Source organism: Xyrauchen texanus, chromosome 33 (assembly GCF_025860055.1).
Source record: "Xyrauchen texanus isolate HMW12.3.18 chromosome 33, RBS_HiC_50CHRs, whole genome shotgun sequence".
Lineage (NCBI taxonomy): Eukaryota > Metazoa > Chordata > Actinopteri > Cypriniformes > Catostomidae > Xyrauchen > Xyrauchen texanus.
In genome coordinates this window covers 25458662-25473455 of record NC_068308.1, presented here as the reverse complement: position 1 = coordinate 25473455, position 14794 = coordinate 25458662, and the positions used below count along the sequence as shown (strand labels likewise).

The 14794-nt window shown below is 38.7% G+C and overlaps 1 protein-coding gene across 2 annotated transcripts in view; it reads right to left on the bottom strand.

Annotated features, from left to right (window-relative positions):
* Positions 1–7241, bottom strand: part of LOC127626798 (voltage-dependent T-type calcium channel subunit alpha-1G-like) — a 204726-nt gene extending 197485 nt beyond the window's left edge. For both annotated transcript variants that reach the window (XM_052102848.1, XM_052102849.1), the window contains exon 1: positions 7117–7241. In XM_052102848.1, coding sequence (XP_051958808.1) covers positions 7117–7209 — 93 coding nt within the window. In that variant the 5' untranslated portion in view covers positions 7210–7241. The remainder of the gene's footprint in view (positions 1–7116) is intronic.
* Between the last annotated feature and the right edge of the window lie 7553 nt (positions 7242–14794).

Genomic DNA, 14794 nt, shown 5'->3' with positions numbered 1-14794 from the left:
TGTGATAAATATTGACATGTATCTAATGTGCCATCTCACATTTTCCCTTAAATGTGCTTGATCTATGTTTTCTTGCAAACTAATGGGTTAATGTTTCAGACTTTGCATACTATGATTAACCAAAATCATATGTGTGGCATATTTGGTCTCTATAACTTGGTATTTTGAAGATTGAAATGACTGTGTACATGATATGTCGATAACAACAACATATTAGTATTATAAGTATATTTCCTATTTTCTTTCTTGCACATGCAATGGGCAATTTTACAACAAAGAGCAATAAACCAAATTCCCGCCTAGAACTCAAACCCTTCTTATTGGTCGAGCCAATGAGAGGTGGGACCTGTTTCCTGAGGGTATAAAATTGCTGCGCCCACTTCCTCGCTCCCTTTTAGCCCTATCTCCTCTCTTATCTTCGCTCTCTTAGCGCTCTTAGCCCTCTCTCTTGTCGCTTATCTCTTGCCCTCTGAGCCTTGTGCTCTCTCACTCTCTCGCTGAATGATGCCAAACTAGAAGGCCCCAAGGACTCCCAAGCGTGTGCCAGGCTACGTACGGCCTTGTCTTTCCATTCACCAAAGATATCAAGACAACATCATCAAAGATCAACTTGAGCCTCAACAAATTGCATCAGGACAGTTTAATTCAAATGGGACATGCAAGTATCAAACTTAGTCTCATTATTTGATACATTAAGTATCCTTAACCCCTTTCTAAAAAGGGCGTGTCAGAACTAATATGATGGTTTGCTCAGGCTGTTGATCTGCTGAACTTCAAACAATGCTATAACTTCTTGCCTTCCTGTATTCTGCTTCAGCCCTCTTTCCCTTGGTAAACTGTATGAATGTATGTATATGTATGTTAGAGTAGTTTAAATGTTTAGTCTAGTTAATAAAGTCTTGTTCATGTCACATGTAAAGTTGTCTGTGTCTCAAGCTCATATCTAAAGTCACTAATCATAGATTTTGACTACTTGCTCTTAATACTTAGTAAGAAAGACATTTCCCTTGCCCCGGAAATGTACATTTCTATTAATTAATTAATTAATAACCAAAATTGAGTGTTCACGGGATGAACCGAGTATTTGGTTGTAATGTTAATGTAGCTACATCAAGTTAACCCGATTAACTGATCCAAATATTCATAATCGATTATAACAAGTTATGATTGATTATTAATATTTCATAGAGCTGATTCGCTACCTAATGGTGGAAGAATATAGAGCTGATTTGCTACACTACCCTAAATGATCCCACAACAAATTGTACCACGTTATACCACACTACACTTAACTATGCAATACTATTCAATACAAAAACATGACATACAAATTTCACTTTTGAGAAAATATTTGGTCTAGGTACATTAGTAATTTTGTCAAGAGTATGTCAATATTGATTTCAAAATCCGGTCAGGCAGCAAGCCACCTCACAGTTGATATGTGCTTTATGCGACAGTTTACTTATGAAAATAATTGTATCACTTCTCATTGACACTCAGTGTACAGTGAATATGACTTGCTGTCATGATGTAAAGGGCACAGATTAGTTTAATTCACTACACCAACCATTAGTTTAATAACTCAGAAATAAGAGGTGATTCACCTCTCATCACAATCAGTCACATTGTATTTTAAACCATTTGATTACAACGCCTGACTGGATGAGTGGCTTTGAAATTTAGTTTTAAGCACTTAAATTAATGTGGTTTAACCTTCTCTGGGGATTCGTTATTACAGACTTACCTGTATTACAGACATCAAAAAGCATATGACACTCCAGTAGCATAAAAGAGATGAGATAGGAGATGGAAAGAGAGGAAAAAAGAATGAAAGTGTTTGTGTGTTACGTTCTATATGGTTTGGGGAACAATTTGTCCCCAGAACAGAGCTAAATCGAATAAATCTTTCCTTTGGGGACAGTTGGGAATGTCCTCACTTGGGAAAACAATTCTCAAATGAATACAATAATTTATTCTAAAAATACAATTATAATTATAATAATAATAATACATAAATAAATAAAAATCTACCAGGGGTAGGGTTTGCATTGCCAGACATTTGAATATGGCAAAAGGTCTGGTGCGTATGGCAACTTCTGTCTTCCACTTGGAGAAAGAGCCATCTGGCCAACATGTAAAGAGATCAGTCAAAGTTTGTTTTGTTTTAAATACTGTTTACCTGAGAATCAGTGGTAAGAAAAAGTATATGAATCCTTTGGAATTACATGCATTTATGTATAAATGTGTCTAAAAACCTTGTTTGATCTTAATCTAAGTTACAATAATGAACAAACACAAACTGTTATATTAATAATTAATAATAATAATCTGTTAAATTAACTAATAACACACATTATTACACATTTTACATACTGAATACATCACTCAAACATTCACAGTGTAGGATGGAAAAAGTATGTGAACCTTTAGGCTAATGACTTCAACAAAAGCTAATTAGAGTCAGGAGATGGCAAACCTGGCATCCAATGAATGAAATGAGATTGGAGAAGTGGGTTAGAGCTACTTTGACTTATAAAAAGCACTCAAACATTTTGAGCTTGCTATTCACAAGAAGCAATTGCTGACCTGGAACATGCCTCGCAAAAAATGAGATCTCAGAAGACCGACGATCAAGAATAGTAGCATTGCATAAAGCTGGAAAAGATTACAAATGTATCTTGAAGAACTTAAATATTAATCTGTTCACAGTGGTACAATGGAGTCAAATTAGTTCTGGGGCTATTCTACCTAGAAGTGGCCGTCAGGCCAATGCTTGCCATCATCAAGGGAAAAATGTATTCCCAAGATTATCAAGATATCCTAAAGGATAATGTCAGTGTGGCTGTGCACCAGCTGAAGCTCAGTAGAAGTTGGGTGTTGCAGTAGGACAATGACCCTACACATTTAATTAAATCCACAACAGCATGACTGCAAAAAAAGAAAATCCATCTTTTGGAATGGCCCAGTCAGATTCCAGACCTTAACCCAATAGAGATGATGTGGAATGACCTCAAGAGAGCATTCACACAAGACATCCTAAGAATATGGCTAAGCTGAAGCAGTTCTGTAAGGAAGAATGGTCCAGAATTCCTTCTTACTGTTGTGCAGGTCTAATTCGCAGCTGACTGGAAATGCTTGGATAAGGTAATTGCTGCCAAAGGAGGATCGACTGGTTATTAAATCCAAGGGTTCACTTACTTTTTCCACAGCACTGAGAAAGTAATGGGATGTGTTCAATAAAGGCATGGAAGATTATTATTATTTGTATGTTGTTATATTAAGCACATTGTGTCTATACTTGTGAATTTGCTAAAGATGAGATCACATTTTATGACCAATTAATGCAGAAAACCAGCTAATTCCTAAGGGTTAACATAGGTTTACTTGCCACAGTATTTATATCACAAAAATAACTGGCAAGGAAATTTAATTTTAATGTAGCTAAGTGCATTTTAATAATGTTGTGAACATGTCGGTGAAAGATTGCACAAAAAACACACTGAAAAACTAAGGAAATATGTAAATACAGAAAATAATTATAGACTATTTCACAAACATATATGTCTAAGATCTAGTTATTTGCTCTTAGGTGACTCAAAAAGTGCTGAATAATTTTGAAAAATATTATATAATTACCTGGCAAACTTTGGCAAATGCAGTGGTTATTTCAACCTTAAAAGTGATTGTAAATGACTTTACAGTTTCAACATAGAATATTTTTCTTTATTTATACAGTTTGAGAGCCTGTATGTTTGTGTGCACATTCAAATGTTTACTTTCAGTTAAAAAAATTTTCTAAGATAGAATAATACTAAATGACAATTAAGTTCAGTTAGGAAACTCTACTTGGCACGAGCTGATAGGTCATACAGGAGCACTTTGTCCTATGCACCCAATTGGAAACTTTTCTCTCATGTCAAAATATTTTAAGCTGCTACTCACCTCACGCATTACACTGGGAAATGGCTACGGCAATGCAGTATGTGTGGAGTTATCCCCCCACCTCCCCAGCACCATGTGTCTAGATCTGCTTTATGGGGGCTTTATCTTGATGTTGGTTCAGTAACAGAAGCATCTCTCTTCTGTCTCAGCAGCATTATGTTTTCGTCCCATCAGCAGCAGCATACTGACTCATGTCAATATTAATTCACTGTCATTTTCATCAATAATCTTAATCTATCTCCGAGAGTTGTCCTAACTGAATTTCTGCAAGAGTCTGTCCATTTCAAAATTGGTTTAGACATTTGTTTTTTTCTGAAACAAGATAGTACCAAGGATGGCAGCAGTGTTGCAAGCTCCAACACAACTTAGCAGTTTCTTGTTTTAATGTACTTAGTTCATGTGATATTTGTGTTAGATGTCATCAGTGTTACTGTATATGACAGACAAAATATTTAGGACGTTGGATTTTCATTAGCACATCGGAAACCAAGCTTTGAGTTGTGGTGGTGGAGATGCTGTTCCCGACCCGGACTGACTGAGGTCTCCCAGTCAGGAAGTCCAGGATCCAATTGCAGAGGGAGGTGTCCAGGCCCAGCAGGTTCAGCTTTCTAATCAGGTGCTGAGGAATGATTGTGTTGAATGCTGAGCTGAAGTCTATGAACAGCATTCGAGAGTATGAGTCCTTTTTATCTAGGTGGGTAAAGGCCAGATGGAGGGTGGTGGCGATGGCGGTTGGGATAATTCGGACGTTAGGCAAACTGCAGTGCGTCTAGTGAGGGGGGCATCTGTAACCCGATCTCTCAAAAAGGTGAATATTCGCAAAGCTGTAGGTCCAGAAGGCATTCTGGGCCATGCTCTCAGATCATGTGCGGATCAACAAGTGACATTTTCAATCTCTCCCTCTCCCTGTCTGTGGTTCCTACAAGCTTTTAAGACATCCACCATTGTGCCCATACCAAAAAAGTCAAAGATAACCTGTCTAAATGACTGGCATCCTGTTGCCCTATCTCTTTGAAAAGCTTATCAGTGACCACATCAGCTCTGTGCTGCCTGCCTCACTGGACCCACTACAGTTTTCTTATTGCAGTCACAATGCTCACTGCTCTTTCCCACTTGGAAAAAAGGAACACATTTGTGAGAATGCTGTTTGTAGAATACAGCTCAGCATTCAACACCATAATACCCTCCAAGCTTGACATGAAACTCCAGGCTCTGAATTTAAACAGCTCGCTGTGCAGCTGGATCCTGGACTTCCTGTCAGGCAGATGCCAGGTTGTCAGAATGGGCAGTAACATCTCCTCACCACAGACCCTCAACACTGGAGCCCCTTAGGGCTGTGTTCCCAGACTACTCCTGTATTCCCTGTACACACATGAATGTGTGGCAACACAGAGCTCCAAAGTCATCAACAAGTTTGTTGATGATATGACGGTGGTAGGGCTTATCACTAACGATGATGAAACAGAGAGGAGGTGCACACTCTGACACGCTGGTGCCATCTCCCTCAACGTCAGAAAGACCAAGGAACTTGTGGTAGACATCAGGAGAAAACACAGCCCCATCACCATAAATGGTGCACCGGTGGAGTGAGTCAGCAGTTTCAAGTTCCTTAGTGTCCACATCACTGAGGAATTCAAATGGTCTATCCACACTGAGGCCATTGTGAAGAAGTATCACCAGCGTCTCTACTTCCCGAGATGGCTGTGGAAGTTTGGAATGAACCACCACATCCTCACACGGTTCTACACAGCACTGAAGAGAACATCCTGGCTGGCTGCATCACTGCCTTGTACGGCAACAGCACCGCCCTCAACCGCAAAGCCCTGTGAAGGGTGGTGCGAACTACCAGACACATCATCGGAGGTGAGCTTCCCTCCCTCCAGGACATCTATACCAGGCGGTATGTGAAAAGTTTGGAAGATCATCAGAGACTCCAGCAACCCGAGCCATGGGCTGCTCTCACTGCTACCATCACGCAGGCGGTGTTGCAGCATCAGAACCCACACCAGCCAACTTCATGACAGCTTCTTCCCCCAAGCAATCAGGCTTATGAACACTTGATCGCTCATAATCAACATATATCAGCACTGAACTTTAGTAATCTCACACTGGACTGTCATAATTATATTTCTCTTAACAACACACTAGCAACCGACAGCCTGAATGTCAATACAACACTATACAACCTTACTGCACATTTATAGTTTTATTGTATATTGTGTGTATTGTATACTGTACATTGTATATAATTATTTGTATATTTTGTTGAGTAATTATGTGTATATTAGTTTCGTAAATTGTGTTGTATAAATCTGATGTTTTTTGTAGATTGGTACTGTATATGTCTCATCACTGTCATGAATGTTATGTTGCTTGGAACTGAACCCAAGACTTTCACCCACTGTTCCACTTTTGTACATGGTTGAGTGATAATAAAGTGATTTGATTTTGATTTTTTATTTGATTTTAGATTTTTTTAAAAATGAATAAATTAATGGATATAGCAAATACAGCATGTTGCACAGTTTTGTGTGGAGCCCAGGTAAACACAAAATGTCACGTACTGGTACTGGTTTAAGAAGGTTTAAGAACCCCTTGTCTATAATATAAAAAATCAGCTTTATATAAAAACAATAGAAGTCTATGGTATGTCCCCATTTATAAAGTGAAATAAACTTGAGTTTGTGTGTGTGGATGTGAAAGAGACATGCACGGCAGATCCAAAGCAGAAAAACGAAGATAGCTCTTTAATTTCCTTAAGGCAACACATTCATCTGTTAAACAAAGCATAAGAAACTCAGCAAATTGAAATCAAAGTCCCTAAACCATGTCCCCAAATCAATGATAAACCAGAGCAGTGTCTTTCTTGTGTTAATCTGCTTTGAATTACAGGCGAGGATCTCTTTGTTGCCCATCATCACATGTGGTTTTGGAATAGTCAACACAACATGCTCCAGGATATCTACAGAAACCCAGCTTTCCACACAGATGAGAGTTCTAAGAAAACAAAGCCCACTGTAGAGTTCGAAAAGTTGTTTCACACTTTCATTTGTCAAAAATCATTTAAACTCTGGGTCCAATTACATTTTAGCATTTTGTTCATCTGTTCCATTTTTGATCCATTTAAAATACATCGGGTTACGAGAGGTGAAGTAAGCTTGGTATGATACTTACCTCCAGGATCTTGCATCGCTTTGAGTCACAGTGGCTGTCCTCACAAGGCTGAAACATCCCCAGAGTAACACAGTTCAGCAGAATCACCAACATACTGGCCCTCTCGAACCATGTGGATAGCAGGAGTTAAGGAATAGTAAACAGAATCACAATACACATACAGTACAATCTCAAACGTTCAACAAAAGTTATGTTTGCTGGGTTCCCACCCTGGTCTAAAAACACACAAACAAAAAACACATTAAATCAGAAAGCTGGCCTGTTTGATGGTATCAGAGGTGTTTGGGCACCTGTTAGCAAGTCATGCTAATAAACCACCTGGCCACCATGTTAGACCAGTTTGACTAGGCTAGGAGACTAGCTAGACTATCTTAAACCAGCTAAGACCAGCAAACCAGCTTATACTATTTTAAGCTGTTGTTGTTGTTGTTGGGAAAAAAAATGTCATCTTTTGACAAATAATTTTCCATTACTTTTCCAGTAATTTGTGAAACATTTTTATGGAGACTGGACTCAGACTTCTATAGTAGCTCATAAAATATTTAATTTATATATTTATATGATTCATAACTTTTTGGAGTTTATTCATTTCCCAAACTATTCAAAGGTTGGAAATCTAAATTATGATATTTCCAGGTTTTTCATGACTGTTGGAACCCTGTGTTTGGCATATATATGAATGACATAATTATCAGCTATATACCACATCCAAGCTATCAGCAGACATATTTTCAGGAAAGCTTCATGTTGATAGGATGAGCAATTCAGAGTTCAAAGCAGAAGTACTGCAAATTTATTGACATACCTCTGCCGTGTAAATACTTTCCTACTTTCACACTGTTATAATCTGTTTTGGAAATAAATGAAGGCAAAATTGTTATAAATTGTTGCATTACTGTAAGCAATCATTGTGACACACATAATTCAGTTAATATAGCTACAACACACAACATCTTGAAGGCTAAAATCACTTTCTCTAACATAGAACAAGGTCAGTACAGATAAACATGTTACAGGTCAAGTGGTCATTATATTTGTCATTAGTTTTCCTAATTTACTTAAGGGGAATGAATGACTCTAAATTCCTTCATTCTTTTAGCTTACCGCCTGTAATTGATCATGGAGGGAATATGTTTGGCTGGACCCAAACGTAAAAGCCCATCCAGGGGTCAAGCCCTTGCATTTACTTCAAATGAAATACAAGAATGCTAATGTCTATCCAGGGTGCTGTCTGAACAAAGTTGAACCAGGCAGAAACCAGCTCATTATTCTCAATTACTGCCAAAAGAAGCTTCAAATGGACACAATTAGACCCTCCAAAACTAAATGAAAGGATGTGCCATCATCGGATGTTTGCCAGGAAACACTGATCATGGCTGCATCCAAATTCCTACAATTCCTTTAATGCCATAGTATGTACTGATTAGTTGACGAAGAACGAACTTCTCAACTAGTGAGCACATTTACATGCATGTTCTTACACAGATTATACTTAATAAGCCGACAATGCATGTGATCATGTAAACGCAATAAAAGGCATTCCGTTATGAGGTCAAAAGTAGAGAATAACGCAATAATCGATTTCTTGCCTTGTCAGATTTTTTAAATAAGCTGATTTTAGAGAGTAATCAGCATATTGGTGTGCATGTAAATGGGCTCAATGATGGAATTATGTGCATGTGTGTATTATAAATACATTCCCCAACATATTTTACTACTTCTGTCATGTCAGCATTATCACAAGTACAATATGGAACAACTTTCTTGGCACTCACACTTGAAAAGAACCACATAGCTGTGTTGAAAGTAAATAAGTGTATTTGGACACAGGGCATCTCATAGATTAACCATAAACCATAAGCTATATATGTATATTGTTTTATGACATCATTACTGAATAGGGAAATTATGATATGCATTAGATGTCACAAGAAAAGGCTGAGTGGAGATTTACAGTGGGATAAATTCAATGGCATCTAATACTGGCCTTACTGTTGTGTACAGAATTTGGGTTCAATAATGTATCTGCTGTGCTGTGCCATGTTCTTTGTTCAGTCAAATGATTTTATAGGATAAAGCCTCTTCATTGGCATAACAGCATTTTACAGTTCTTGACCAAAATTAATGTCTCCAGTTGCATAAAGGGACTCAGGCTGTAATGTATTCTGCATAAATAATGTAAACAGACAGAACATGTCTCCTTCCTGCAGAAAGGCAGAAGAATAATTACAAGCTGCTAACTTCTCTCAGGCATCATTGATCTACTGTATAGACACTGAAGCCAAGGCACAGAGGAGAGTAAGCACAACTCATAAAGCCATAAGCTATTCAGTGAAAATAGATGCAATAGAGGCTCAAATAAAAAAAATTGAGCTATATTACATTGTGCAAGTATCCTTAAATCAAACGCACTACAGCTGTAAATGGTGCTAATAGACCATTTTCCACAGACTGTGATGATGCGTTTCCACCTTATTTAGCAGTGTAAATATTTGTTATATTATAATTTTTTATTAAATATTGAGTGTTATTTATAACATTATGCTTATTATGTTATGTTATGTTAATATGTTATATTACCCTGGAATTAGTTTTAAAAAATGTATTACCACAGATGCGAGGGTGTTTCAATTACAGCTGCAAAGAGAGTGACAGTATATTTGGCCTCTTCTCCCATCTGACTTGCTTAATCCACTGCCCTCTATTTTTTTGGTCTTCAGGAAAGACATGCAAACATAATAGCAGATTGTTTATTTTGGTCTTGGAGCAAATGGGCAAGTGAAAATAATTCACTCCCATTAGCCAATGTTGAAGTTTACCCTGCAAACGTTTACTTCTGCATTCTAAAACCCGTAGTGTTAAAAAGGTCTATCGGGTTCAAATTGTATTTGGTCTATAATCTTGTATAATGTCACTGTATTGCACATACAGTAATTTTAATGTATTTGTAATGTAATAATAATGTCAGTTTGCCACATTTGGCCGCATCATCCTCCAATGCCTTTCTTTTTTTTTAACCTGGCTTTTTCAGCTACTCCTGGCATCATTTTACCATCTATCTTTCTACCAATAAAGGAAGAAACTGAGAAACTGTGAACAACAATATCCAGTGAGCCTCCATAAACCATAAACGAAAACATTGCAATGCATAATGTTGTTCTTATAAATTATTTCATAAAGTGTGGATTTAATTTGACAAAACAAAGCACTGAATTCAATACACAATAGGAAGAATTGTGAGAATGAGAGAAACTTATATATGCTGTGTGATCCTTAAAGCATAACTCTATCCTTTTGACATGTGCTCAGCGGGCCATGGAACAAATACAGATGCATACAGAAGATCCCTCCCTAAGTTTACACCAAGCGCTGTGAGCACAGCAGACACGGCATGGACCCCCTTCTTTGCTACTCCATCACTGGTGGAGTGTAGGTGGATTTCACTCACAGGCAATGTTGGGATCAAAACCTCATCAGCTCTTTTTGTTTTGTTTATGTGGAGCCCAATTCCCTAATGTGGCTCCCTTCATGCTCCAAAGCCACACTTTCACTCTTCTGACAGGATGAAAAAATAACAAAGATACAAAATACGGTGTGTGTTTGTGTGAGTGTATGTGTGTGGGTGCGTGCGTGTGTGATTTTGCAGCTTTTCCGCGCTGATTTTGCAGACTAATGCTAGATTCTGATAGCAAAAACAAGTGAAAGAGTGACAGAGGTGGGTTGAATAAGCAACATGCTGAGATTTTTCAGGCTCTGTGGCCATGGGTTAAAGACTTATCTTATGCTAATGAATAAATGAGGGGGCATTCGCAGGATGCAAGACTATTGTTAAATTCTTCTGCATGGAAATGCAATGAAAATGAAGCCCGCAAATGAATTTCCTTTGCTGACCACGGATATGTTTGTATATTTCAGTTGCATATATTGCACATATTGTTCCCCTACTCTGGATATAAAACAGATACTCATATCCAGAGTAGGGGAAACTGGTAGTACAGTAGATATATTTATTTTTTTATATATAATTTTTTCATAATAAGAATTATTTATCTGATTTAATACAAGAAGTCAAAGTGTTAAAATCACCCCCATTATGATTGTGCAACAGTGGTTGGGAGGAGTTGTAACACTTATAAATCAAATAAAAAAGGACATTGTTATTATGTAGAGCAGAAGAGGGTGGGGCCATGCTGGAATGATGCACGCCTAGTCCCCAATCGACATGATGGGCTGCGCGATGGATAAAGGCGGCCGGTGACAGTACAGTTCGGGAGAGAGAGAATTACGGGCAGCTGCCCTGTGTGTGTTTGTGTGTGCCTTTTTATTTAATTAAATATTATTTATATTTTTAAGCCAGTTCTCGCCCCCTCCTTGCCCATCTTAACCCTCTTACAATGGTGCCGAAACCCAGGAAGGAGAAGTGATGCCCATCACAGAGTCCTCGACACTGCCGTCCACCCAGGGGAGCGGCGCTGCCATCCGCTGGATGACGGAGTAGCCCGACCGGCCAGACGCGGGGAACGGCTGCCGTCCGCGGGGCGAATGGGGACTGGACTCCCCGACCGCCATGGGGCAATGGAACCACTGCCAGGGGTGGAGGCGTGCCCTGCCGTCCCCCAGAAATGTGCTGGTGAGAGTATATACAGTGTTTATTTTAATTATATACGTTTATCTCAAAATAATTAAACAATATATATATTTTTTTTATTAGAAGAGTACATTTTCTCAGGAAAACATAGAACTTTACTGAGCATGTGCCAAGTAAGTGTCATCACTCATTTTTTATAAAAAAAAAAAAAGTTTTTGTATTTATTTAAATTGCCCCCCTGGTATATTCTGGCTATTTTAATATTGGTCTGAACATTCCAACAGTATATATAATGCACATATATGGGTTCAACATCATTCCAGACCATCTGTTCATTCATTCCATTTCTAACTGTTCACATATCTATCGTTATTTCTCTGCAAGTGTGTGCATGGTGCACTTACTGTTTCATTGCTGTCTCTATAGAGTTTTAGAAGCCCAGATGGATGAGTGCCATGCCTGACTAATAGCAGTATTTCATTCGTCCTCTCTTTAATTCAGGACTCTTGGCACTGGCTATGTTTCATCCAATTTGTTCTCACATTTTCCACTTTCACATGTCCTGACATGGTCCTGAGTTGGACCCTCTAAGGATTAAAACTTCTGGTGCTAAAAAAAAGCCTGGCCATTTGCAAAAGGCCATTTTGCCTCCTACCGCATCCTGAGAATTATTGAGTGGGCTTTGTGAGTAACTGCAAACATGGTGAGTGTCAAACTATTGCATTAAAAAAGTATGTAAGGATGCATCAGTTATTTGAATCATGTCCATGCCTTCTCAGATATTTGATGACATGACCATCCACACATGATCAAAAGTCCAACTTAATATTGCAAAACAATTCATTACTAGCAACATAAACAAATTTGACATACAGAATCTGCCAAGATCCAGCTAATTGCATTTCCTGATCTACCCTGGCAGAGATGGATCTGACACAAGATGAAACTGACAATATTTCACAGATATGAAGCTCACATTCTCTGACACATACTCATCTCTCAAACAAGCTCAACTGTCAATCTTCCATGAAGTAAAAGGATAAAGCTGTGAAGAATGTGGCAGGAATGTGGTTTTAAGGATTTGGGAAATAATCTTTGGGGAATGTGAATGTTTTTTTATGCTACGGGTTGCATTCTGCAGTGCACTTAAAGTTTAACTAAAGTTAGCCGCAGTCTTCTAGGGTGGACTACATGGTTTGAGAAAAAAAAATACACACTGTTACTCAACCTCATTTAGTTTTTTGGACAGAGGGTGAGTAACAGTTTTGCACAGAAAAAAGCAGCCTGGACATTTTGTAAAATATCTCCTTTTGTGTTCCACAACCAGTACGATGTCACATTAATAGGAACTAAGTGTAAACAAAATGTCCTGTAACATGTCACTTTATTTACCTGGTTAGGACATGGTGTCAGGGTGAGTAAATTATGAGAAATTTCATTTTGAGGAGAACTATTACTTTAAAATTGTATCTTTCTTGTTATCCTGGACAAATCACTTCACATTAACATCAAATAAAATATTTTTTGTTGAACTAGATTTTCTTTATGTTATAAGAACATATAGCTAAAACCTTGATATCAAGGCCTTTAAACCAGTTGATATACATGAGTACATCAACACTTAGAGACTCAGCCTTCTGACTGAACCATCTAGTGCAGTGTTTCCCAACACCTTTTCTGCCACGGCAGACTTTTTACGACTAAAAAATTCTACACCACACCACTATCCCACATAGGCTAACCATCATAAACGTTTTTCCTTTTCAATAACTTGTCCATGTTTTCTGTCCATCTTAGTAGCCTGTTAACTTGTAATATAAAACATAAAAAAACCAAGTCACAAAGGTAGGCTACACTGAGTGAGGTCACAGGTGGCATGAGTGCTAAATGGGTAACGAAAAGACAACAAATTAGCTTATTTTCTAATTTGTAGATTTGTTCTTGAAATGCCACAACAAATTACAGGGATGCAAAATCATGAGGGACGGAAAAGGTAAGACAATCACTGGTCCACAAAAATCTTTTCTGGGGATTTTTTTTAAAGAATAATCTAAAAGCACCAATTCCAGCTATTTTAGTGATTCAAGTTTATTCAAGTTTACAATTGTGCAAAATAAAGAGTATTTTGGTGAGGCTTGCTCCTGTTTCACAAATGTGTTAAATTTTATTAACTGATAAGTTCAGTGACCCTTTCAGGAAATGTCACTAGGTGGCAACAAATGAACATCTTATGTGCTATGAGTCATAGTGAGTCGTTCATGGCCGATATCGTCCTGGTTACTTTCGTAACCTCCATTCCCTGATGGAGGGAATGAGATACTGTGTCAATGTAGTGACATTAGGGGTCACTCTTGGGAGCCCCAAACCCCTCTGATCTTTGAGAAAAGGCCAATGAGACTTGGCGAGTGGAATTTGCATGCCACTCTCCCGGACGTACAGGTATAAAAGGAGCTGGCTCGCAATCACTCAATCAGGTTTTGGAGGAGCTCTACAAACAAATCAAGAAAGACGCGGGTTTACCAATGGGGAAACCATCTCGTGAAAGATACATCACAAGGGGTTACTTAGAGGCAACCAGCGCTTGTGAAGCACCTACCACAGTACTGGGCCTATTTAGCACATGTAATGGGCCAGCATTGATTTTCCCTGCAAATTTGCCTGCCACAGGGCTGAGGAGGAAGGACATTCAGGGTCAACAATCTTGTGAACACGGCTGGGGGGTAAAAAGTTCATGTCTCCCCCTCCAGGAGTGGAAAGGCGCTATACACAAGCGAAACACCCGGCCAGTCGTCCCGTAAATGTACCTGTTCGCACCTGACAACACATGGGACGGAACCGGCTCAACCCGGAGATTATAGAACCTTGTGAAGGTATTCAGTGTTGCCCAACACGCTGCTCTACAGATGTCTGCTAAAGATGCGCCATTGGTCAGGATCCAGTAGGCCGCCACACTCCTGGTAGTGTGTGCTCGTAGCCCCACAGGGTGTGGCACGCCCTGGGCTTGATATGCCAAAGCGATGGTATCAATGACCCAGTTGGCAATCCTCTGTTTGGAGACAGGGCTCACTTTCTGCTGTCCTCCAAAGCAGA